General features: G+C 46.0%; 1 protein-coding gene and 1 long non-coding RNA gene across 5 annotated transcripts in view; one reads left to right on the top strand and one right to left on the bottom strand.

Annotated features, from left to right (window-relative positions):
• MIB2 (MIB E3 ubiquitin protein ligase 2) overlaps positions 1-13,497 on the bottom strand; it is a 42,220-nt gene extending 28,723 nt beyond the window's left edge. For 2 of the 3 annotated variants that reach the window (XM_038160054.1, XM_038160056.1), the window contains exons 1-3: positions 13,236-13,497; positions 1,548-1,877; positions 380-551 (exon numbers count right to left, since the gene is read on the bottom strand). In XM_038160054.1, the coding sequence (XP_038015982.1) occupies positions 380-551; positions 1,548-1,794 (419 nt within the window). In that variant the 5' untranslated portion in view covers positions 1,795-1,877; positions 13,236-13,497. Of the gene's footprint in view, positions 1-379; positions 552-1,547; positions 1,878-12,543; positions 13,108-13,235 lie in introns of those variants that run through there. The other variant, XM_038160055.1, reaches the window with a different exon arrangement.
• Positions 13,498-13,513: 16 nt separating this feature from the next.
• Positions 13,514-23,994, top strand: LOC119710698. Of its 2 annotated transcripts, none has more exons than XR_005259612.1 (3): positions 13,514-13,648; positions 14,731-14,832; positions 20,359-23,994. It is a non-coding gene; the product is annotated as an uncharacterized LOC119710698 (long non-coding RNA). The 2 variants fall into 2 exon arrangements; XR_005259613.1 differs by lacking the exon at positions 20,359-23,994 and adding an exon at positions 17,709-18,165.
• The last annotated feature ends 648 nt before the right edge of the window (positions 23,995-24,642 follow it).

The following is a 24,642-nucleotide window of genomic DNA, read 5'->3' as shown; positions in this document are numbered from 1 at the left end:
TGGGGTGCACCCAGCAGGTTTTGGAGTACCTTAGGATAGAAATGAACCCCATAAATCAAAATTATAGAACAAACCTTTTTTGTTTATAAAACCCAAAATAAAACCCAGAAAAAAAATAAATAAAACCCAAAAGAAAACCCCATAAAAATAAATAAAACCTCAGAAAAAAATAAATAAAACCCCCAAAAAAATCAAGCACCGCCCAATAAATTCCCATGAAATTCTCTATAAATCACACAGATTTTTTTATCACAGCACGAGTAAGGTTCTAAGTTATTGCTGGGTTATTCTGCCCAGCCCTGGGGTGCACCCAGCAGGTTTTGGAGAACCCCAGGATGGAATTGAGCCCCCCAAAGGTGCTGAGTTGGGGAGCACTCACGGCTGGGAGTGAGCGGTCTCGTAGCGCTCGAAGGAGTGCGACAGGTCGTGCTTGTTGTTCATGTAGCACTGGGTGCACAGGTCGTAGTCAAAGCACATCTTGCATTTCCACCTCATGCCTCGGATGCCGTGCTTCTTGCAGCAGTCACAGATGATGTTGGGGTGACGGACACCTGGGGGAGGAAAAGGGAATGGGAGATCCATAGGAATTGCAGGGAAAATGAAGTTTTCATAACCACCCTTCCAGCACTGCAGAATGCCAAAGCCCTTCCAGCAAAAAAACTTTGAGAGCCACACAAATTCCAGGGGAAATCAGGATCTTAGAAGCACCCTTCCAGCATGGCAGAGTGTCAAACCTTTCTAGAAAAAGAGCTTTGAGATCCACACAAATTCCAGAGAAAATGGAACCACCCTTCCAGCACTGCGAAATGCCAAACCCTTCCAGAAAAGGATCTTTGACATCCACACAAATTCCAGGGGAAATCAGGATCTTAGAAGCACCCTTCCAGCACTGCAGAGTGTCAAACCTTTCTAGAAAAAGAGCTTTGAGATCCACACAAATTCCAGGGAAAATCAAGTTTTCATAACCACCCTTCCAGCACTGCAGAGTGTCAAACCCTTCCAGAAAAGGACTTTTCACTGAGCCAAGGACAGGCAGGAGTACTTCACACACAAACACAATGCACCTAGAAATCCTGTGGGTCCTGTGTTTACCTCTTTCCAGCTTCTTACATTCCCATTTTTTAACTGGCTGTGCCAGTGGCTGTGCCCTTGCCCAGGCCCTGCTCCAGCACAGCCTTTCCACAGAGGGAAACAGAAATACCCTGGCCAGGGCCAAGTGGTGCCAAAGGCTGTCCCAGCACATGGGACAGGGACAGGAGGTGGCTGTGCCAGTGGCCAGGCCCTGCTGCAGCACAGCCTTTGCACAGTGGGAAACAGGAATGCCCTGGCCATGGCCAGGTGGTGCCAAAGGCTGTCCCAGCACACAGACAGGGACAGGAGGCGGCAGTGCCCTTGCCCATGCCCTGCTCCAGCAGAGAAACAGGAATGCCCCGGCCATCCACAAGTCCCAGCATCGCTCTGCAGGCAGCCACCAGAGGCTGGCACACGGGCAGGGGTGACGTGGGGCAGGAATGGCTGTGCCAGGGGCCGTGCCCTGCTGCGCTCACCTATCTGGGCGTTGTCATAGAGCAGCAGGTCGTAGGCCCCCTGGAAGCCCGTGCGGTAGTTGGTCCTGTTGCCCTGATCCCACTGCACCACCACGGTCTTGTCGGGCGTGGTGGGGCTGCCCGTCCGGCCGATCTCCACCACGGTGCCCACGTTGCCCTCGCCGCTGTCCTGGCTGCCCCACTTCCAGTCCACTCCACGGACTACCCTCATCCCCACCTGCATGCTGGCATGGGGGTCCAGGTCCATGGATCTGCACAGCAAACCCTAAAACTGCTCCTCCAGAGGGGTCTCGGAGACGGGCGGGAGCAGCGGCAGCATGGTCAGCACACCTGGAAATACAACAGCAGGAATTTAGGGGGTACCACTCCACGCGTCACATTTCCCCCCCCACAATGATCTGCCTGCAGGAAAAGCCTGACCTGCTGAGGAGATAAATGTGTTTTATTCCCAGCTGGGATTCTCACAGCTTTAGCACTGATACAAAACAAAAGTGACAGATAGGGAGTTTATATCACAGGAGTGATGTAAAAACTAACCAGGCTTCCCAGGCTCATCAGAATCTGCAATAATATCCAAAAACTTCTTCCTGAGAGCTCTGCATGAGGGGAGAGAACTGGGCAAGGAGTCTACAAAATTCCAGTACCTGCCCTTGATTCCAAACTCAAGAATAAGCACAGAGACACGGCAGCAGCAACAAGCAAGAATAGTAAATAAAATCAAAAGAAATTACCAAGAAAACACCAGCAGCAGGATTTTAGCAATAAAAGTGAACCTCAGTCCATTTTTCAGGAAGTCTCCTCACATGCATCTCATCTCAATACAGCGCTGCTGAGTTTCACTTGCCCTTCAAGTCAGTTTTGGTTTTGATTTGAGGACACAGGAAGTTTTAAAACCTGCAAGAAGCGTTTGCCTGTTTTCCCCAAGTAAAGGCAGTTTTTCAAAAACAAGGCAAATGTCAGATTCATTTCAGTCCTTTCCTGTCATTTATCCACAAGCAGGAACAGGGCAGGGCTGTTGCTCCACCTGCAACAAACCCAGCTGATTTAGTGCTGGGATCAGTGAGACAGGGACAGCCTTCCCAACTGTTGCCATGACAATGGGTAAATGAGGTGAACACCACACAGATGCAGCACACCCTCAATTCTGAATTAAATCAGCTTCTTAAATCAAGCAGATGCTCAAATCCTTGTTTCTCTCTTTACCAGCACAAGACAGAGAAGAGAAATGTGGCTTTCAATATGCAGAGCCTGGAAAAACAAAACCTCCTGCAGCATCCTTGGGCATCCCGGGGTTTCCCTCTTCCTCCTGAGCTATCCACAACACCCAGGGTTTCTCAAAAATTGAAAACAAGGCCCAAGAGGATGCCAAGGGATGAAAAAATGCAGATGGCACAAGCAAAGCTCCCCCAGTGCCACGACAGAGAGGGTGGGGAGCTGGTCCAGCTGAGGGGATGTGCCCAGCCCTGGGATGTGCTGTCAACGCTGCCACCCACCAATAAAGACATCTGAAACCACCAAACCCTAAAAATAAACCCATCCTCCAGCCAAACATCCCCTTTTGAATGCATGGAGGAGTGGTTTGAACGCGTGGAGGAGTGGTTTGATGCAAAACCACACCAAAAAAAAAATAAAATTATTCACATTTCCAGCGTGCAGAGTGAGCCTGATCTCTGCTCAGCCTCAGCCTCTCCCTGCCCTCACTGCTGTGACATCCAAACACCTGGAGCAGCATCAAAGCCAGCTGTCCTTGTGAGCTTCACATCACCTTCCCCTCTCATCATCACTGAAAGTCACCCCGGGGGGCTCTTTCATTTCTCTTTGTGGGGGTGGATGGAACACGCTGAGCTGGAGGTGCGCCGGTGTTTGCTGTCTTTGTGAGAGCAGCAATTATCAAAGAATATCCTTTTTAGAGCCCAGCCAGATTCCCCCTCTTCCTGCAGATCAGAGATGAATAAAAATGGATTATTTATTGCTTCAGCTAAGAGGCAGAACTGCTTTTTTTTAAAGGCTGCTACGAACCAGTCAAGCAGAGAAAACAAATGGGAGCCTCCAACAATGCAAAACAAAGCACGATTCAGTGATTGTGACAGGGCTGTTCCCTAAAAAGAACCACCCCAGCACCCCTTCCTGCTTCATCCAAGGGAACCGGGGCTGGGTGCTAACAGTGGGAAGAGGAATTCCATGCTTAGGGAAAGAAGCAACAAATTCCACAGGGAGAGGGTCACGTCCCACCTTCTTCCTCTCCCCAGGAATGAATGAACCACCACAGGTTTAGAGCTGTCACTATTCCAGGGAAGGCAACACCAGTTCCTGCAATTATTGATCCAAGAACTTTCCAGGCTGTCCCACAAACCCATAAAGCATAAAGGAGGATAATCCCTGCCTGTGGGAAATGGATTTACAGAGAATTTTCCAGGCCTGACAGAAGGCTCACACAGCGTGCATCTGTGTGCAAACCTGGAGATGAGAAATGCTGATTTAGAAATGCCGTGGGATGGGACAGACATTGCTGAGAGAGAAATGGAACCAGAAACAAGTTTCAAAGGATGGCTTGCAAATAAGACTGGAAACTCTGGAGAAACAGAACTATGAAAGTTGTTTGTAGTGGGAGCCACGAGGGGTAATTTTAGATTATTAACTTTGAGGCGTTTACAGCATGGTGTGGCAAAAGCTGATAGACCAAGAAACACTTAAAATGTAATTAGGAAATAGTTAACTCCCGATTGTGATGGTGTGAATGATAACATCTGCATTGTCTCACCCTTCTCATGAGACTGGAAATGGAATAAAAGTTCTCCAAACACCTCTCAGTTGCCCCATGTCTGCGTCAGAAAAGTTTAATCCAACACCTCCCTACCTGAACTGGCACTGCCACATCCTGCAAGTGCCCAGCAGAGAATCCCGACAGCAGAGCCCTTGTGAGCTTCCCATCATCACTAAAAGTCACCCCGGGGGACTCTTTCAGTTCTCTTTGTGGGGGTGGATGGAACATTGCTGAGCTGGAGGTGCGCCGGTGTTTGCTGTCTTTGTGAGAGCAGCAATTCTCAAAGAATATCCTTGGTGTCCCACAAAGGCAAGCCCACACTTCCCTCTGCACCTTCCCACAAATTCTGGATGCTGCTGGAGCTCAGCTGCACACCTGGGATGCTGAATGCCTTCAAAGCAGCTGCAAAAAGCACCAGCAGCCCCTTGCTGGCTGCTCCGAGGATGCCTTCCTCACCTGAATATCCCATTTTCCACGCAAGAAGGCAGCGAGTGCATCCTGCACTCCCATCTCCTCCTCGGGGGAGATGCAGAACAGGAGGAAAAGGCTGTTCCAAACCTTCAGGAGATGAATTACAGGGTTCTCGTGCTCTGAGCCTTGCCAGAGCAGCATTATTGACTTCCTAAGTGGAAATGTTTCGCTCACTGAAGCAAATACTCCTCCCTTGATGCTGCCTGGGCTGTAATTATTCCAGGTAGAGCTGCCAGAAATGATTCAGAAAATAAACATCAGTTTCCTATGGGAATTTCAAGGAACCATGAAGGAATAATCCAGATTTCTGAACCCTCATCTAACATTCTGACCTTGCCTGCTGTGACACAGGAAAGAGCAGCCTAGATGGAATCTCTCAGTTTTAGGAAATCCCACTAAAACTTCACTGGAAAAAAAAAGGGAAATACTCCAGCTTTCAGCCCACAGTATTTAAGCTGCAATAATTGTGGCAATTTTCTGCCAATATTCAAATATTTCAGCCCAATTTCCACCTGGTGGGAGGCAAAGGTTGCTGCTGGTGTGGCCCCACAGCAAACAGAACCCAGGGCTGTAAAAATCACTGTCTGCTGATCACATTATTTGAACAGCATGGCAAACAGAGGACGTGTTTAAAAGAAAAAAAAAACAAAAAAACCAGCTTTTTTTTTTTTTGCCTTTACACGTATTTTGCAGTTTGAATTGTCTTGAGGTGAATTGCTCCACTTTAGAGAGATTTGCCCATGCAGGAGATGCTTCCTCAGCTTAACTTCAAATCACTTCTCCAAAATTCCCAATTTCCCCAGCTGATCAGCCCCCAAATCAGCCAGCACTCCACTGAACATTCCAAAATAACACCATTGTCCATTTCTGACTCTTTTCATTCTCTCTGACTCTTCCAGTGCCATGAAATAAAGTCTTATCAGGTCACTGCAAGTGTAGATTAATCAGCTACCACCACTGTAAAGCTTCAAGACTTAATCTTGCACATCCTCACATCAAAAATATCAACATAATTTTGGTGTCCTGGCTGAATTAAGCCAGCTCATATTGGACTAAAAACTGTTGGTTTTCAGCACTTTTTTCCACGGCTCCTGTGAGTATTTCCCTACAGAAATAAGGCTCAGCAGGGTTTTCCCCCTTTCCTGACACAAATTTCACAGCTCAGTGCACCACCAAGTATTGTTCCCTACCTGCAAGCCAGAAATAAATACTTTTATTCTTTAATAACAGACAACCAGGATCAAATACCTCTGCTCAAGGCTTTCAGCTGCTGAAGTTAGCATTCATGCCAAAAGCCTGAAATTCACACCAATACAGTTGCTATTAGATGAAAACAGAGCAGAAAACCAGCAAAACACACAGAAAATCAGTATTTTTGACCCACCAGCACACGGGCAGTGCCTTGCAGCAGAGAAGCTGGGGCTGCCCCATCCCTGCAAGTGTCCAAGGCCAGGTTGGACAGGGCTGGGAGCAACCTGGGGTGCTGGAAATAGGCTGGGCTTTAATGTCCCTTCAACCCAAAGCAGCCTGGAATTCCAGGAGATTCCTCAGTGACGCTTTTCTTCCCTTCTCCTTGTGCAGTCAGGAATTTTGTTCGGTCTAAAATTGGGCAAAAAGGCATCAACTGGCACAGGGGAGGGAGGCAGAGAGGAGCAGATGCTGCTTTTGTGGCTTAAATACCAACAGCAGGTAAATGAAGCCATTTTACTGATAAATCAGTCTGAGGTGAAATCAAAAAATCAGATATGGGGCAGCTGCCACTGGTGACACCCATCAATTAAAAAAAAAAAAAAATCCTGAGTGAGGTGAAATAATTTCCAGGGCCCAAACCTCCCGTGCTCCCAGAGTATATTTAACTGTGTTACATAAACAGAATAAAGCAGGTGATTAATGGGCCTTTGCTCAGGGATTAATATCTTGTCATTCCAGCATGAGAGCAGGCACAGGCACATCCTGAAACACAAGGGAGGAAAAGCTAAAAATAACCAGCCAGGCTCAGTCCCCACCAAGCATTTTATCTCTGCAATCAACACTTGGCCTTTACAAATGCCAGCCCATTGATCTGTTTTGCCCAAACTGAATTTTCCATTTCATTTTTACACTGGTTGTGTTCTGGCACTGAGTTGTTTCTTTCCCTTTCAGTAATATTTGAGTGGTTCTCACTCTGTTTTTCCATCTATTCCTTCACCTTGTTAAAGGATGTAGGTCTAAAGGAATCATCAGTAAATTTATTTATTTCACCTTGTTAAAGGATGCAGGTCTAAAGGAAGCACCAGTAAATTTATTTATTTCACCTTGTTAAAGGATGCAGGTCTAAAGGAATCACCAGTAAATTTATTTATTTCACCTTGTTAAAGGATGCAGGTCTAAAGGAATCACCAGTAAATTTATTTATTTCACCTTGTTAAAGGATGCAGGTCTAAAGGAAGCACCAGTAAATTTATTTATTTCACCTTGTTAAAGGATGCAGGTCTAAAGGAAGCACCAGTAAATTTATTTATTTCACCTTGTTAAAGGATGCAGGTCTAAAGGAATCATCAGTAAATTTATTTATTTATTTCACCTTGTTAAAGGATGCAGGTCTAAAGGAATCATCAGTAAATTTATTTATTTATTTCACCTTGTTAAAGGATGCAGGTCTAAAGGAAGCACCAGCAAATTTAATATTCAGGAGCTTAGTGCAAATTCTTCATTCTAGCATTCTGGTTTCCTAAAAAATGGACACCAACCTCAGAATAAATCTAAAGAAATGATCTCCCACTTAAAGGTGGAAGGAGTTAGAGAGAAGTTACACATCTTAAATTTTGGGTTCATTGTGTGTGAGTATGGCAGGACCCAAAAGCTGCACTGAGCTGGCCTTGAACCTTCAGTTTAACTCAAATTTCAACCCCCCTGTGATGATCACAGGCACAGAAAAGTGAACTTGCTCCAAAAACGTAACGCTGATCTGCACCAAATCCAAACTGGCTTTGTCACTGGGAGCTGTGGAGCAAAAAGGGCTTTCTGTCAGCAGTGAGTAACAGAATTAATTAAACAGAAAGTGACAGTGATCACCCAGGAGCAAAGACACAGCGCGGTGTTTTCCATGAATCAGCTCCCTGCTAACTGCAGGACTAAACCATGACACGAACCTGGATTGCACAACGGTCAATATTTGCTTTAAAGCACTGAAATGCAAACAGCACCTTTAGGAAACAGCAGCATAAACCACAGAGAAGCAGCTGGCACAGGCTGCCAGCAGCAGAAGCTGTGGCACACCACAGGGTTGGCCTGGCATTCCCTTCCTGCCCTGGTTTGGTGACCAAAGCAGGGCTGGCAGCACAGGGGGCTGAGCTGGGGCTGAACCATCCAAACCTTCCCTGGTTTTCCCACTGAGGCTGAGGCTGCACAGGAATTTGGGAGGAAGCATCTCGAGCGACCACAGGTGCTCAGCAATGAAAACTGGGGGAAGAAACAGAAAAGGGGAATGTTTGGAGTCTCTTTGCCTCTCCAAGCAATCCTTGCACCTGAGGAATTCCTTAATTTCATCTTTCCAGTCCTGCTCCCTGTCTGCCAGGGTTCATCCACCCCACACAGAAATGTTGAAGATCTCCTGCCAGCTCAGGGATGTTCAAAATTCACATTTCTACATCAACATCAATCAAACCCTCCAAAAGCACAAGCTCCCTCTACCAGCTCCTACTCCACAGGAAAACTTCAGGCTTCAAATTGCTGAGATCAGTGCTCGTGTGCCCAGTGGAGAATTAAAAGTGATTACAAGTGAAAGTTCACACTGGGCATCTCGTGGATGTCTCTTATTACATCCCATGAGATAATTGCTCATTGCTCATGATGAAATTTCCTTCTGGCTTTTGATGAACTGTGTTCTTTCCAGGAGGGAGAAAAAACAGCTCCAGCCATTTGCTTTAATTGGAGCTGACAGTTTGCAGATTTGAGCCCGGAGCCTTGAAAAAGCTCAGCAGCTGATGAGAATCCACTTTTTCCTCAATAGCAGATCTCCGAGTTAAATTTATATTGCTTTACAATAAAAACAAATACTCCCTGCCCACACACACAACCACTAGGTAATGTTAAGGAAAAAAAAAAAAAAAAACAATTATTTGCTAAGTTTGAATGAAGGTCTTTGCATAGAAAAAAATGGGAGAATGGCATTTAGACTTTTCCATAGAAGATCTCTGTGGAAAAGAAACAAAACCTCAGTATTATTGCATTGAGTGATTCTTCTCCATCACTTTTCTGACCCTTGGCACTAAGAGGTCAACAATCAACCACCTGCATCCCTTTTTTTTCTGTGCCCAGAACAGTGACAAAGCCACAATATTAAAAAAAAAAAACCAACCAGTTTAATAAAGTCAAATACAACCAGCCAGGGCAGCTGGAAAATCTCCACTGCTCTAAGGACAAGCTTAACAGATGCATCAGGAAGGGTTTCAGTGCTCTTTATCATGCCTTGTGGAGAAGGATGGACTAGGTGGCCTCAGCAAAATCCCTTCCAGAACTATTTTCAATCATCTAGAAGTAGAGGATCAGACAGAAACATATTCCAGCAGTGAGAAATCTGTCTTGGCAGCAGATTTCAGCTGTGCTCTTCCTTGACATTGCTCTAATATATTTCTCAGAGGCAAGACCATCTGGCCCAGAGCTGATGGTGTGGAGCCCTGGTAAAGCTCAGGTCTGCATCTCTCTCACACCAGCTATCAACTCCTATTTACCACGAAAATCTGAGTTCAAGCACTCCAAAGTTCATAAAACCCCAATCAAAGTTCATAAAACCCCAATCAATGACAGGATTTCCTTGCCTGTCCATAAAGCCAGTAAGTGTCCCCCAAAAGTCAGTCAAAAATCAAAATCCTGATTTCCTGCAGGAGTGAAAAAATCAAGAGGAATTAACTCTGAGTCCCGAGAGATGGCTGAACAGTGGGGCTGAGGAAACACAGAGCTGTGGCTCACGGGTATTTAGACTCTGGGACCCTCAGCACTGGTGGCACAAAGGGATTAACAAATCCACCGAGTTAGGAACACCATTTTTCCTCCTCCTCTAATTTTTCCAAACGAAAAGCAGCTCCTTCAGCCTGGCACGAGGGAGCTGGAGCATAAAACCTGCTGGATCCCTGAAGAGCCTTGATAGCTCATCCTACCAACTTGAGATTGCCCTTCAGGCTCCCAGAACGGTCAGCACTGCACTCCTGCCTGCTTGCAGCCTGCAACTTGCCCTTTCTGTGCTCTGAAAGCAGATCAGGAGGTTTAAATCTAATCTCTGCTGACATGCCTTTGGCCAGGCAGGTATGTGGGAGCAGAACAAAGTGAGGAGGAGCTCTTGCCTTTCCTGCTCAGCCAAGGTTTGAGGGGCAGCATGTCCATCAGTTCACCTCCAGCTCTGTGCATTTGACAAGTGCAGATGTTTTCTCTGGGCTCTGGGGACTCTGGAGAATCCAAGAGCACCCTGCAGATGGGAAATGCAGCCTGAGGTACACGAGGGATTGGTGGCAGAGCCAGGAACAAAGCTCACACATCCCAACTCCAAGTTCTGCTATCCATGGCCTGGCCACAGGAAAAGAAGGAATTTTCAACCTCTGAACCCTAGTTCCCTTGGGATTCCATCAGGGAATGTGGCTCAAGGTCTAAGATCAATCAGCTGAATATCCAGCCAGCACTTCAACGGAACTGCACTGATTCCATGTTCCAGTCTAAATGCTGGAGGACTTTTCCTGTGTTCTTGGAAATTTCAAACACTAGTACAGAGGGAAAAGAAATATTTAAATTCTGCAAGTCTCCCAAGAAACAACAGACTGCACTTTCTCTTTGTTTAAGGAGAACTCAATGATCTCTCTCCCATCAGAGCTCCCAGGGAGAGTGTATGGAAAGGTGAGAGAACACTGTATTACCATTCTGGCCTCTCCAAAAACACCCTTGACAAGGCGTGAATGAGAATCCCTGAAAAGCAGCCAGGACTCAAACAGGACTCTCCATTCTCCTCCTGGAAAACGGCAAGTGAAGGGAAAGGGCAGGACCAGAGCTGCTGTGGCACGGTGACATTCAGCACAGCCCTGAATCCTGCCTGAGCCCAGGAGCACTGCTGGAGCAGGGACGATGAGCAAGGCAAACAGATTTGATGGGAACAGGCAGGGACAACACGACCTCAAAGCCTTCAACTCCAGAGAAACCACCAGGACCAACCTCTGAGAGCAGCAAAATCAAACCTGCACAAACACGAGGCAGGAGATGAGCTGGTTTCTGAGGCAGCCGGCACAGCTCTGAGCATTCTGTGCTCCTGGAGCCACCCACTTCTACATCAAGGCAGCTGGAAAAGCCTTGGACATCCCTCTTCCCAAGAAAAAGGGAAGGAGACAACTGCAACCACCACACTTACAGCACTCCCACAGTTTTTTGCAGTTTCCCAGACATTTGACAAAGTTTTAGAGGAAAAGGCATCCCAGTTCTTCCAAACAATCCCAGCAGTGCCCATTGCAGACCAAAGCAGGAGAATAACAGATTCTTCACACGCGAATTTGGCACAGGATTTTCGCAGCCACAGAGCTCCAAACATGCACTCAAAATAAATGTCAAAACATATGATGCTATACAGCAAAATCAGAATAAGCAGAGAATTGTGCTGAGCCAAGTATCACACAAATATGAAGCTCCTTCTCATGGCAGTGACTCACAGAGCTGTGCTGTGCAAAGAGGAAGGCATGGGAAACACATTCACCTTTGTGAAGCCTAAAAAGGAAATAACTCCTCAATAAAGCAGAGCCTGTGGTGATGCTGTTAAATGACAGTCTGTTAACGATGCTGCAGGCACCCTAAAGAACTCCTGCCCTTCCAGCACAGAATTAAATCAGTCTGAAAAGCAGGCATAAGGTACTGAGGACACACCAGCGACAGAGCTGAGACTACACAGAGTTATCCAACTACTGCCCTGTAAGTCAAGAAAGAAATTTTTAAAGGAACCACCATGTGCCCCAAAGATGTCACCTGCTCCAGACACAAACCTAGACACCTACAACTCAGAGCAGAAAGCAAAGCTCAAAGCAGGGCAAGAACCTCTCCAGCTCTGCCAAGGCTGTGGAAGCTTCCCCGTTCTCATCTCCATTATCTACTTGTCACACAGCATCATTCCCACCATAAAAATGTGGGATGTGGGTTATTTACAGGAGCTGCATCCCTTGACAATTTACTCCTCCAGGTCCTGAAACCATGAATGAAAAATTCAACAGGTAATCAAGCATGGAGGAAGGTCCTGGAAGGATGAACAACTGCATCATTCTTCATAGCAAGCAGCTTCAGGAAAGCAGGGAGTTGCTAAACAGAGGAGAAATAAAAATGGTATCTCATTTGAGCCAAATACACTCCTCCTATAGCAACAGAGAAGTGCAGAGGATGTCATGAGGCTCTTAGCCAAAAAGAGAGAAGGTTCAGCAGTAAAGCCAAGCTCAAGTGACCTCCATGAAGGTGAGCCAGGGCTCACTTGCTTCTCAGCGAGGTAGAAATCAGAATTTGTGACATTCAGAAAGTAATTCTGCAGCCGAGCACAGGCAGTGAAAGGAGAGCAAACACCTTCAGTGCCTCCAGTGCAGCTGCACCAACCTCTCTGGGTTTATTCTGGGTTTAGTCCGGCCTCCATTCAGGCAGGCTGGAAATACAGAAACACGGGAGAGAAAAAGCCACACGTGCCTCAGCTCCGAGCTTCCTTCCTCGCACTCTCCAGGGAAAACGAAATTCCCGGCAGGAACCACCGCTCCCAGCTCAGCCAGCCCTTACCTGCAGTACCTGCCGGGGAACAGGGCGGCTGCTCACACCTCCAGAGCAGCCGGGAAAACACCGACAGGGCTGGAGCAGCAGCGGAGCCCGGGTGCGGCCCCAGTCCCGGCTAAAGCCGTCGGAACCACCCGGGCTAAAGCGGCCAGAACCACCCGGGCTAAAGCGGCCTCAATCCCGGCTAAAGGTGCTGGAACCAGCCCGGCTCAAGGGGCCAGAACCACTCGGGCTAAAGCGGCCTCAATCCCGGCTAAAGGTGCCAGAACCAGCCCGGCTCAAGCTGCCAGAACTAGCCCAGCTAAAGCGGCCTCAATCCCGGCTGCGGGGCCAGAACCATGCCGGTAAAGGGGCCTTAATCCCGGCTACATCTGCCACAACCACCCGGGTTAAAGGGGCCAGAACTATCCCCGGTAAAGGGGCCTTAATCCCGGCTACAGCTGCCACAACCACCCGGGTTAAAGGGGCCAGAACCCCCTCGGTAAAGGGGCTTCAATCCCGGCTATAGCTTCCAGAACCACCCTGGCTGAAGGGGCCAGAACCATCCCCACACAGGGGCCAGAATCACGCCGGCTTAAAGTGGCCCCAATCCCGGCTGAAGGGGCCAGAATCATCCCGGTAAAGGGGCCAGAACCACCCCAGCCGCTTCCAGCTGCCCCATCCCGAGGGGAACACCCCGGGGAAAGCCAGGCACGTACCTCAGCGCCAAGGCAGAGCCGAGGATCCCCAGAGCCACAAGCCCAGCGCTGCGCTCGCCGCCGTCCCTCCTCCATCCCCACAGCGGCGCCCGGGCGGGCGGAGAACGCGGGTGAAGCCGGGCACCGGGACTGGGATCCGCCCTTATCCCGGTACCTCCCGGTGTGGCTGTAGCAAAGCCCCCCTGCCCTGAGCCGGGCCGTGTCCCCGGAGCCGGGCCGTGTCCCCGCGGCCGCCGCGTCCCCGCGGTGCTGCTGCCGCAGCCGCAGCTCGGCCCCGGGGCCGCCCCGCCTGCGCTCCCGCGGGCAGCCGGGAGCCGTAGTTCCGCTCCGGGCGCTCCGACTACAACTCCCGGGAGCCCGCGGGGAGCCCGCGGGGAGCCCACGGGGGGACCCAGGCCCGTCTCGGCTCGGAGGTGAGGGGGGAAGGTTCGGGGCAGTGCCCGCTTTGCCCGGGAGGAGCGGCCGCGCAGCCCGCGGGAGGGCATGAGGGAGGGATGCTCGTGGGTTGCGTGTTTGGCGTGTTTAGGATCGCTCAGTCCAACAAGTGCTCAGTTTGGCGGGATTGGATGTTAAAAGAGTGGGTTTAGGTTGGGTATTAGGGGGGAATTCTGCCCTGTGAAGGGGTCTCCCACGGGGAGCCCCAGGCCTGTCCCGGCTCCGGGGTGAGGGGAAGGTTCGGGCAGTGCCCGCTTTGCCCCGGCGGAGCGGCGGGCATGAGGGAGAGGTGAGGGAGGCTTGCTCGTGGGTTGCGTGTTTGGCGTGTTTAGGATCGCTCAGTCCAACAAGTGCTCGGTTTAGGGGAATTAGATGTTAAAAGAGTGGGTTTAGGTTGGATATTGGGGGGAATTCTGCCCTGTGAAGGGGGTGAGGCACTGGGAGAGGTCGCTCAGGGGAGGTGTGGGTCACCCATCCCTGGAAGTGTTCAATGCCAGGGCTCGGAGCAAGCTGGGACAGTGGAAGGTTGGAAGTCTTGGAGCAAGCTGGGACAGTGGAAGGTTGGGAAGTCTTGGAGCAAGCTGGGACAGTGGAAGGTTGGGAAGTCTTGGAGCAAGCTTGGACAGTGGAAGGTGTCCCCCCATGGCAGGGGGTGGAACGAGGTGATCTTCAAGGTCCCCGTCCAACCCAACCCGTTCTGTGATTCCGGGAAGGGAATTCGTGTCTTTGTTCAGCAGGTGGGCTTTGAAATCCTCCTCCTGTCCCAGCCTTGTGCCTGGAATGAGATCACGGGTGGCTGAAGTGCCACCACAGGTGAATTTAAACACCTGGATTGTGGAATGGGTTGGGTTGGAGGCGACCTTAAAGATCCCCCAAGTCCAACCTCCTGTTGTGGACAGGGACACCTTCCACTAGGCCAGGTTGCTCCATCCAGCTTGGCCTTGAGCCTTAGAGCATGGACTACTGCTTTTATAATTACCTCCAGAGGCAATTTAGGAGTTTGTGTCACGTCTGTGATGCTAACAGTGATGACAGTGTTCATGTGACTCTCTCCTGTCAGGTAAACTCACACAAACTCTGCTGACTTTGCCCCTGCTGAGCTCAGAGACACCTTGAAAATTGTGGTTAAGTGAGGAAAAACCTTGGTAAAGGTAACCTTAAGGTAAAACTCTGAGGTAAAACCTTGCCAATATTAATACCCTGCACTCTCCTGTCAGGTAAAGACACACAAACTCTGCTGACTTTGCCCCTGCTGAGCTCAGAGGCATGTTGAAAACTCTGGTTAAGCGAGGTAAAACCTTGCCAGCATTAATACCCAGCAGGAATGTGGCAGCAAGGTCACAAAAAACATCCCTTGTGCCACCCCAGCACCAGCAGAGCCCTGGAGCTGCAGCAGAGGGGAGAAGGACGTCAGGCAGCAGCATTGCCTGGGGCTGGTGGAGGCTGAAGAGAACAAATTTCTGAGACGGTGTCAGGGCACAGCTGCTGTCACCCTGAGTTTTGTGGCCACAGGCTACAAAGGACCTGTCCAAAATCAAGCTTGTCACTGCCACTTGATAAAAACAGGAGGACTCGGTGTCCCTTGTCCTCTGTGTTACGTAAAAGTGAGGTTGGCCGGGCCAGCTAAACACACAAACTGGGAGAAATGGGAATTTGTGAGCGTGGGCCGAGGGAATTGATCTGCCCTGGTCCTGGCACTGCTGCATTTCAGGGCAGCCTTTGGCCACAGGGTGAAAAGTGAGGGCTGGGGAATATTTTGGGACGTGGTCAGCGGTGTTCCCTCCCTCAGCCAGGCAGATTTGTGTTCATCTAAATTAAAAAATGAGTTAGAGGCAGGTGAGTGCAGCCAGCAGCAGTTGTGAGGATCCATTCTTAGAGTTTTGGGCTCACTCAATAAATACTGAGATAATTCAGGAATTACTTTTGTTCTAAACAGGGGCTTGCACGTCCAGGCTCTGAGTTATGTCAGGTTGGGGTTTTTTTTCCAAGCTAATTTCTAAATATAATAATAATAATAATAATAATAATAATAATAATAATAATAATAATAATAACAATAATAATAATAATAATAATAATAATAATAATAAAGAAAAAATAAAAATGAAATGTTTTAAGACTAAAAAAAAATCCCTAAACATTCCACCTCCTTTCTTTAAAAAATAAGAATTAAAACTGAAATATTTTTAAATCGAAAAGAATTAAAATTCAAGCTAATTTCTCTTTAAAAACAGAATGAAAAATTAGAATTAATTGTTGAAAATAAAAAAAAATCAAGCTGCTCTCTCTTTAAAAAATAAAATTTAAAATAAAATTTAAAATAAAATTAAAAATAAAATTACAGATTTTACTGCAGGGGGCTGGAATTGCCCATCACTGAGTATCGGGGAGAATCCTCTGTTTTTCCGTGGCCCTGTCCTGGTTTTCCATGGAAATCAGCAGGAATTGTCCTCTGCCCACTGGGTGCCGCTGTTCCACAGAAATATTCATGGATTTTTCCTTCAGCGCCTTCTGGCAGCCATGGAAGCCACTCCAGGGTCAGCAGGCTGTGTGGAGTTCTTTTAACATTTTAAAATTTTAAATATTACATTTATTAAATCATCATCATCATCATCATCATCAAAATATATTTATTTTATAATATTTTACATATTTATATATAAATATTATAATAGTTGTACTATTTTCTAATTTTTATAATAAATAATTAAATATTTTATATATAAAATATATATTATATTATATTATATATAATATATAATGTGAATATAATATAGATATTATCTATATTATATATATTTTCTATATTATATATTATATCTAGTATATATAATATTATATATATAATATATATAATATATATAATAGATATTATATATATATTATAAATAATTCAAGTATATTTAAAATATATTTAAAATATATTTAAAAGTTCTTTCCCAAATTTGCCCTGAACCAAAACAAATATAAATATAAATACTACTACTACTACTACTACTACTACTACTACTACTACTACTACTACTACTACTTATTATTATTATTATTATTATTATTATTATTATTATTATTATTATTATTATTATTATTATTATTATTATTATTTTAATTGCCTTTTTTCCCCAAAAGAAATCTCCTTACTATCTTGCAGCTTCCAGAACTTAATATATAATATATAATATATAATATATAATATATAATATATAATATATAATATATAATATATAATATATAATATATAATATATAATATATAATATATAATATATAATATATAATATATAATATACAATATTGTATTATAGATAGTTATATAATCTACAACATTATAAAAATATTGTCTGAATAAATAAAATAATTAAATAACATACAGATATAAATATGTGAAATATATCGACGTCTATCATAAAATATATAAAATTATAAAATATATTATCAAATATACATCAGTCCCCCCAAGTGCATGTCCTGGGCTGTTCTGCATGCTTCATACAGGGGAAAAAATATTGTATGAGTAAATAAAATAATTAAATAACATATAGCTATAAATATGTGAAATATATCGACATCTATTATAAAATATATAAAATTATAAAATATATAAAATTATAAAATATATTATCAAATATACATCAGTCCCCCAAGTGCATGTCCTGGGCTGCTTTGCATGCTTCATACAGGGAAAAAAAATTGGAAAAATATGGTATGAGTAAATAAAATAATTAAATAACATATAGATATAAATATATCGACATCTATTATAAAATATATAAAATTATAAAATATATAAAATTATAAAATATATAAAATTATAAAATATATTATCAAATATACATCAGTCCCTCAAGTGCATGTCCTGGGCTGTTCTGCATGCTTCATACAGGGGAAAAAAAATCGGTTTGGAGAATCCTGCCCTTCAAAGCAGAGCCTGGGAGTGGCAGCAGGAGCCTCTGCTGTTACCTTCAGGGGCAGTGACCTGGATAAAGCAGCAAGGGTGAGCGTGCTCCCACTTTTCAGGGAAAAACCCATTTATTTCTAGCTCAGAACAAAGCGGAGTGCCCTACATCCCTGCAGGGCCCAGCTCTGGGGATTCGCTCGGAGGAAATTCGCTCCCACGTTTGATTTTCTCCTCTGAAGAAAATAGAAGCACTGCTTAATAGAATCCCAGCCCAAGGGGGAGTCCTCTTTCTTCCCTCCCAGCTTTTTTTAGCACTGAAAAACAACTGGGAAAAAAAATCAGGGTAGCAGGAGCAGGCAGGGGACAGACCCTGAACTTGTGCCAACAATTCTGATTTTTGAGGGTATTTGGAGTCTCCTCCTCCTCCTGTGGCTGCTCCACACAATATCTAAGGCAGGATCCCTGCAGTGCTCACTGAAAAATGAGGAAATCTGGATCAGGATCACTGAAAAATGAGGAAATCTGGATCAGCATTGCTGAAAAATGAGGAAATCTGGATCAGCATCACTGAAAAATGAGGAAATCTGGATCAGCATCACTGAAAAATGAGGAAACCTGGATCAGCATCACTGAAAAATGAGGAAAACTGGATCAGCATCACTGAAAAATGAGGAAAACTGGATCAGCATCCCTGAAAAATGAGGAAATCTGGATCAGGATCACTGAAAAATGAGAAAAACTGGATCAGCATCACTGAAAAATGAGAAAAACTGGATCAGCATCACTGAAAAATGAGGAAACCTAGATCAGCATCACTGAAAAATGAGGAAACCTGGATCAGAATTGTGGCCTTTGCTGAGTGTCCCAGCAGTGGCAGGTGGAAAAGTGGCTGAATTCTGGGATGGCTGGGCCTGAAGCCCAAGGTTGTGTGGAGGAGGAGTTTAATGGAAAAAAGAAATAAACAGAATGAACTCAGAATATCAAGTTTTTCCCCTGCGCTCTGCCCACTTCCTCAGGAAAAAAAAAAAAATTCAAAAAGGCAAATTGCCATTCAGTTATTTCGTGTGTTCCTGTGTTTCTGGCTTTGGGGTTGGAGGGTTTCAAAGTCAGAAGTGGTTTCCCTCTCTGAAGTGGATCATTTGTTGTGCTGCAGGAGCACAGCAGATGGCATTCTGCAGGGCAAGCCTGGCCACCCTGCTCTGGTTAGCTGCTGCTGCTGGTGACAGCAGCCTCTTGGCTGCTTTATTAGTTTAAATTTCTCAGCACTGTGGGGTGGGATGAGTTTCTAAATGCTGAAGGGTGGGAGAGCCTGGGAGCAGAGCAGCAGCATCCTGCTGCACTAACAGAACCTTCAAAACCCCAAAGTGATCCTGGAATCGGTGGGATTACACCAGCCCTGAACCTGAAACCAATCCTCTTTTTGGTTGTTTTTTTTTTCTTTTTGTTTGTTTCTTTTTTCCTGGTGCTGCAGTTATTTAAACAACTCACTCGTGTACCTGAGTCCTGTGTGGCTGTAAATGAATATTTGCCTTTTTTTCCTGGGAAATTGGGTCCTTGTGCCTCCCTGCTTGTGATGCACACAAAGATTTTATGAATAAAATTCTGCTGTGATTCTTGTCAGGTGCTGTCCTAAATCAGAGTTCAATTTTAAAAGTGAAACTGCACACAGCTACCACACACAAGGATTTTATGAATAGTATTTTGCTGTAATTCTTGTCAGGTGCTGTCCTAAATCAGAGTTAATTTGAAAAGTGAAACTGCACACAGCTACAACACACAAGGATTTTATGAATAAAATTCTTCTGTAATTCTTGTCAGGTCCTGCCTTAAATCAGAGTTCAATTTTCAAAGTGAAACTGCACACAGCAACCAAACAAGGATTTTATTAATAATATTCCTGCTGTAATTCTTGTCAGGTCCTGCCTTAAATCAGAATTAAATTTTAAAAGTGAAACTGAACACAGCAACAACACACAAGGATTTCATGAATAAAATTCTGCTGTAATTCTTGTCAGGTGCTGCCTTAAATCAGAGTTCAATTTTAAAACTGCACACAGCAACCAAACAAGGATTTTCTGAATAGTGCTTTTTTTGGGACCATTTTGGTTCCTCCTGGGTGCAGCCCTGGCTGGGCTCTTGTGCTGCCCAAGGTGGATCCATGGAGGAGATCCTTTAATAAATCCCTGCTTTGTTCTGTAGCTCTGTCCAGCCTGTTCCAGGTCAGAGGATGCTCCTCAGGGTGTTTAAATGCAGGGCTAAACCTGCACTACCCATCAATGCATCATCTGCAGAAGAGAGGCATGAATTACTTTGCCCTAAAGGGGCTTTTTTCTTGTCTAAATGATATAAAGAGGGCTGGGAGACCTTCCCAGGAGGATTGTTATTGAGTGTTACGTAAGAATCAGAGCTGGAGCTCCTTGAGGTTGACTTTGCAGGCAGTGCTGGCTGCAAGGAGTGTTTTTGTGCAGGGGAATTGGCTGCTGTGCCTCCAGCCCCAGGATCTGGGAGAGTCACAGGCACTCCTGCAGATTTTATCTCCCCCCACAGCCCCTGGGATCACACAGGGAGGCAAATCAACAATGTGCCTGAAGATTTGTGGGCTGCTCAGGCAGGAAAATACAGGCAGGTAACAGCTCAGTCAATCCCATACTTTTTGTGTTTAGAGGTCTTTCTGTAATTAGCTTATTGTCAGCTTGATTGTTGGCCGCAGAGAGGATTTTTGACAGGTTAATTTAACAGAACAGGAGCTGATTTCCATTTTTATGGCTTTGTGTTGTTCCCCTTATCAAAGTCTTGCTACTAAAGACATCCACTCCTGCCAGCTGGAGATGGATCCCTGGAAGGAGGCTGCTGAACCCACCTTAGGAAGAGTCCCAGATTCTCTCATCACTTCTGAATTCAGATGTGAACCTCAGACTCCACATCTCTCTGGCAAAACCCTTTGGAGCGTGTTCCCATGATCCACGTGCAGAAAAATGCTGAATGGGATTTTCAGGGCCCAAATGCACGGCTGAGGAAAGTCTGCTCCGTTTAAAATCAACAGCGATGAAGCAACGTGTAAAATCTCCCCCTGAATCTGTCGATGGCTACACTTAACACACGGTGACAAAGCAGAGATGACTTAAGCTCTTGGCTGATGGGGTATTAAAAAGCAGACTGAAATCTCTCTGGCTGACACCTGTGCAGAAATGCCAGCTCGAGTTGCTCATAAACGATCTTTCCAGCTTGATGTGTCATGGATATCTGCAGAGCATGAAGTCAGACAAAGCAGCCCTGTGTCCAAGCGATGAGGCTGGCTGATCCCACGGAGTGCTTGTGCGGGCATGAAGCTTCCCCTGGAAAAACACGGCGGCGAGATCATGAGGAGTTCTCATCCCTCTGTCATCCTGAGGTGCCACAGAACAGCAGAACATGCTGGAGGAGGGAGCAGAACAGATCTGCTGCTGAGTGTTCTGTGCCGCTGCTGCCTTCTCCTCCCACCATCACCTGCTCAGGCTCCAGCCTGATCAACAACAATTAAAATGTTCTTCATTTTCCCCAGAAATCCCCCCCACAACAGCACGGTGACAAATGGCGCCTCACCCACCGCAGGGAAAATAGGAGAATTATGATATTAATTACAATTTCTGGAGGTCTGCACCTCCAGAATCCTGCCTGGTGATGCCTGGTGTTCTATCACTTTTTGAGTAAAAGCTAACCCAAATCACAGACTGCTCCAGGACTCAAAGCAAGGGAGATTCCCAGTCCAAACTGTAAAAGATGAGGTGGAACTAAAAGGCAGATATGTTTTGGGGTTTTTTTTCCCCCAGTGGATCTCATATTCACATGGTGGAAGTTTTTTGCACTGTAAATTCTTGGAGTAAAGACGATTTTTTGGAAAGAATAAAGAGTTTCTCTCAGAATACTTTGACCTAAGATTCACATGGTGGAAGTTTTTTGCACTGTAAATTCTTGGAGTAAAGACGATTTTTTGAAAGAATAAAGAGTTTCTCTCAGAATACTTTGACTTTGACCTAAGATTCACATGGTAGAAGTTTTTTGCACTGTAAATTCTTAAAGACGATTTTTTGAAAGAATCAAGAGTTTCTCTCAGAATACTTTGACTCTGGGAGCTGATATTTTAAGGTACATACCAGATAACTGCCAAAATATCCTGGCATTCAGTAATTGTGGATCTTGTGCTGCAGTTCCTATGGAATGCTCATCTAGATTATGAGTTTTACCTCGTAACTCAAAAACCCCCACAATGTTTCTGCCTCATTTTGCTGTCTCTTGTATCATGGCCGTGCCCAGGGTTTTCTGAGGGTTCTGGGATCTCATCTCCTCAGTTTTAGGCACAGCACAGATGACTCAAAGGACATCTGTAGGCTTGGGGAAGGGAGCTCAGAGCACTGAGCCAATGTGTCATCATGAGATGAAAAATAATTTCAACAGCACATCCTGAAAAATGGTCCCGTCACCTCCCCGGGGCTGCCTCTAATGAATTCTAATTAGAAGCTGTCACTTCTTGTTATGGGAAGACAGGAATGCTTCAGCTCTCCCACCCCTTAACCTTGGAGACACCGAGGTGAGCTCTGTCCCCAGGAATGGTTTCATTTTAGGGCATTTTTGTCCCTGGAGGAAATGAATTTGGAATGTCTGTGTGGGGAAGGGCAGGCAGCTCCAGAAGTGCTGCTTCCTCTCGTGCTCTAAATCCACTTTGAACACTTTCAGCCATTTGTGCCTGTCATTTCTCAACTCCTCCTCCCCTGCTCAGCCTGTTCCCTCCCACATTTGTGCGCTGGATTCCCAGAGTGGGATTCCCTCGAAGGCAGATCCAAACCCCACAAAGCCTTCAGGCTGAGCGTCCAGTGTGAAATGTGGCACATTTTTCTGTGGGTTTATAAAACTGCAGCCCCTAAACAATGCGGCCTCCTCCCAGCACACTGCTGCCATCCATCTTTCTCAGCCACTTGGTTTCTTGACAGAATTTACATAACCTGGCTGAAAACACTCCCACAGCTGATCAAATCCTGCTATGGAATCCAAAGCTCTGATTAAAAGGCTGGAGCTTTCCAGCACTGCCTGCACAGATGGTTAATACTCACAGTTTGTTCCACAGGGGGGGAAAGTGGCATTTTCTTTACGAGCACATCCACCCCGAGCTTTCCCATGGGAATTGCTTGTTCTGCTCAGATTATTATTTTAAAGCTGTCATCAGATGTGATCACCCACGGGATCAGAGGGAGCAAAAGGAGATGATCAGATAATCCCTGGGGCACAAAGCATGTGGAGTTGGGTTTGAAGGGAGCTGTCACCTATGGTCAATTTGTTCGGCTCAGGGGTTTCTCCTCATCTGTATCTTCCTAAAAATCCTCGTGCAGGCCTTTAGAGATGGGGGATGTTGCAGGGATTTGTATGAGGAAGAATCCTCTGAATCATTTAAATATTGGTAAAGCACGAGCATGAAGCCTTTAGCTCTCACTGGCCTTAGATCTGGTGCAGAAATACGGAGTTAAATCTAAACCTGAGTTCACTGCAGGAGGAAAGTTATTTGTTACAAAAGTAAAGCGCCTGCTCACAGACATCCTGTCAATCAAATCTTTCTCAGATAAACATCCCCTAATCTAGATTTTAACCTTTTCCAGACTCCTCTTTGCCAAAAACCTCAAAAACTCCCAGTGTTTCTCAGGCAGGAATCAGCACACGAGGATGTAATTAATGAGTGCAGGAGGGGAAAAAATAAAAAATTAAAAAAAAAAAGAAGAAAAAGAAGAAAAAGAAAAAATAAGAATGTGCTGAATAGAGGCAAAATTGAGACTGAAACCCCTCATCCCAGGCTGCCTGCTCAGTCCTCAGGATGCAGACAGGACATTGCAGCTCCTGACAAACAGCCTGAAGAGATGCTGGAGCATTCAGCAAGCCCCAGGGCTGGGCATTGGCGTAAAGACACAGTAAATCTGTCTGCTACAGTGGAGTCTCTTGCACTGAATAGCTGGGATAGGAATGAGGTTATCCCTGCTCCTACACACACACAGTCCATGGCAGACAAATGCTGCCATGAAATATCCCAGCAGCGCTGCTCTGGTTTCCAGAAGGAGCTGCAGTAATCAGTTAATTCATTAAGGAAAGCCTATAATATTTAGTGGAAGCTGTATCAGAGCCAAATCACCCCATTTCCAGCAGGCCTGGCCGAACAAATCCACTAAATCCACTTAAAATGCTTGAGGAGGGGGGGAAAAAATATCCTACCATAAAAAAAAAGTTATTTTGGATAAATCATAACCTTACAGGAACACTGTGCCTCAGTTTTCCCGGTGACAAATGGGGGTGACAGAAGTGCCACTCAACCGATTCCCAGCAGAGCTGTAAAGCTCATTTGATTAACATTTATGAAACCACCACGCACGACTCTTGGAGGGGAATTGCTGCTGAAGAACTGTTGTGATTGTTGCTTATTCCCCAGGTGCCTGAAAGAGGGGACTTGGCAGAATTCCAGGAGAAATATCCTTGTGAGCTCAGATAGAAGATGAGCCAGCCTGGCAGTCAGAGAAGATTCATTACCAACCTGGGGGGCTTCGATCTGAGCTCAGGACCCAGGCAAGGCTCCAGGAGCTTTGTCTGTCCCACGAGGTACAAAATCATGGAAGGGTTTGGGTTGGAAGGGACCTTTAAAGGTCACCTTGTGCATCACACACCTGGGTAAAACCAGCTGGGCTCTGCCAGAAGAGAGGAGCCCACATGAAGAGCATGTCCAGAACACCTTGGAAGTGTCCGAGGCCGGGTTGGGCAGGGCTTGGAGCAACCTGGGCAGGTGGCAGGGATGAGCTTGAGGGTCCCTTCCAACCCAAACCATTGGGAAAAAGCCAAACTCCCATCTTTCCCCTCCTCCCGCCCTCCTGCCTCTATCAGCTCCTATTTTCCCGAGGAGAAACCACAGCTTTTAGCAGCTTTTCAAGAACTCGTGTGCGGATGCTCTCCCGGTCCATCCCTTCCCGTGTCCCTCACCCACCTCCCGCTCGCAACAGGTGCGGAGCAGGGAAGGGACACACGGGCTCGGGGTGATGCCGGCTCCCAGCCCGCCCCGGCTCGGCAT

The sequence above is a fragment of the Motacilla alba genome, chromosome 21, assembly GCF_015832195.1.
Source record: "Motacilla alba alba isolate MOTALB_02 chromosome 21, Motacilla_alba_V1.0_pri, whole genome shotgun sequence".
In the NCBI taxonomy this organism is placed as follows: Eukaryota; Metazoa; Chordata; class Aves; order Passeriformes; family Motacillidae; genus Motacilla; species Motacilla alba.
This window is presented reverse-complemented; position numbering and strand designations above follow the sequence as displayed.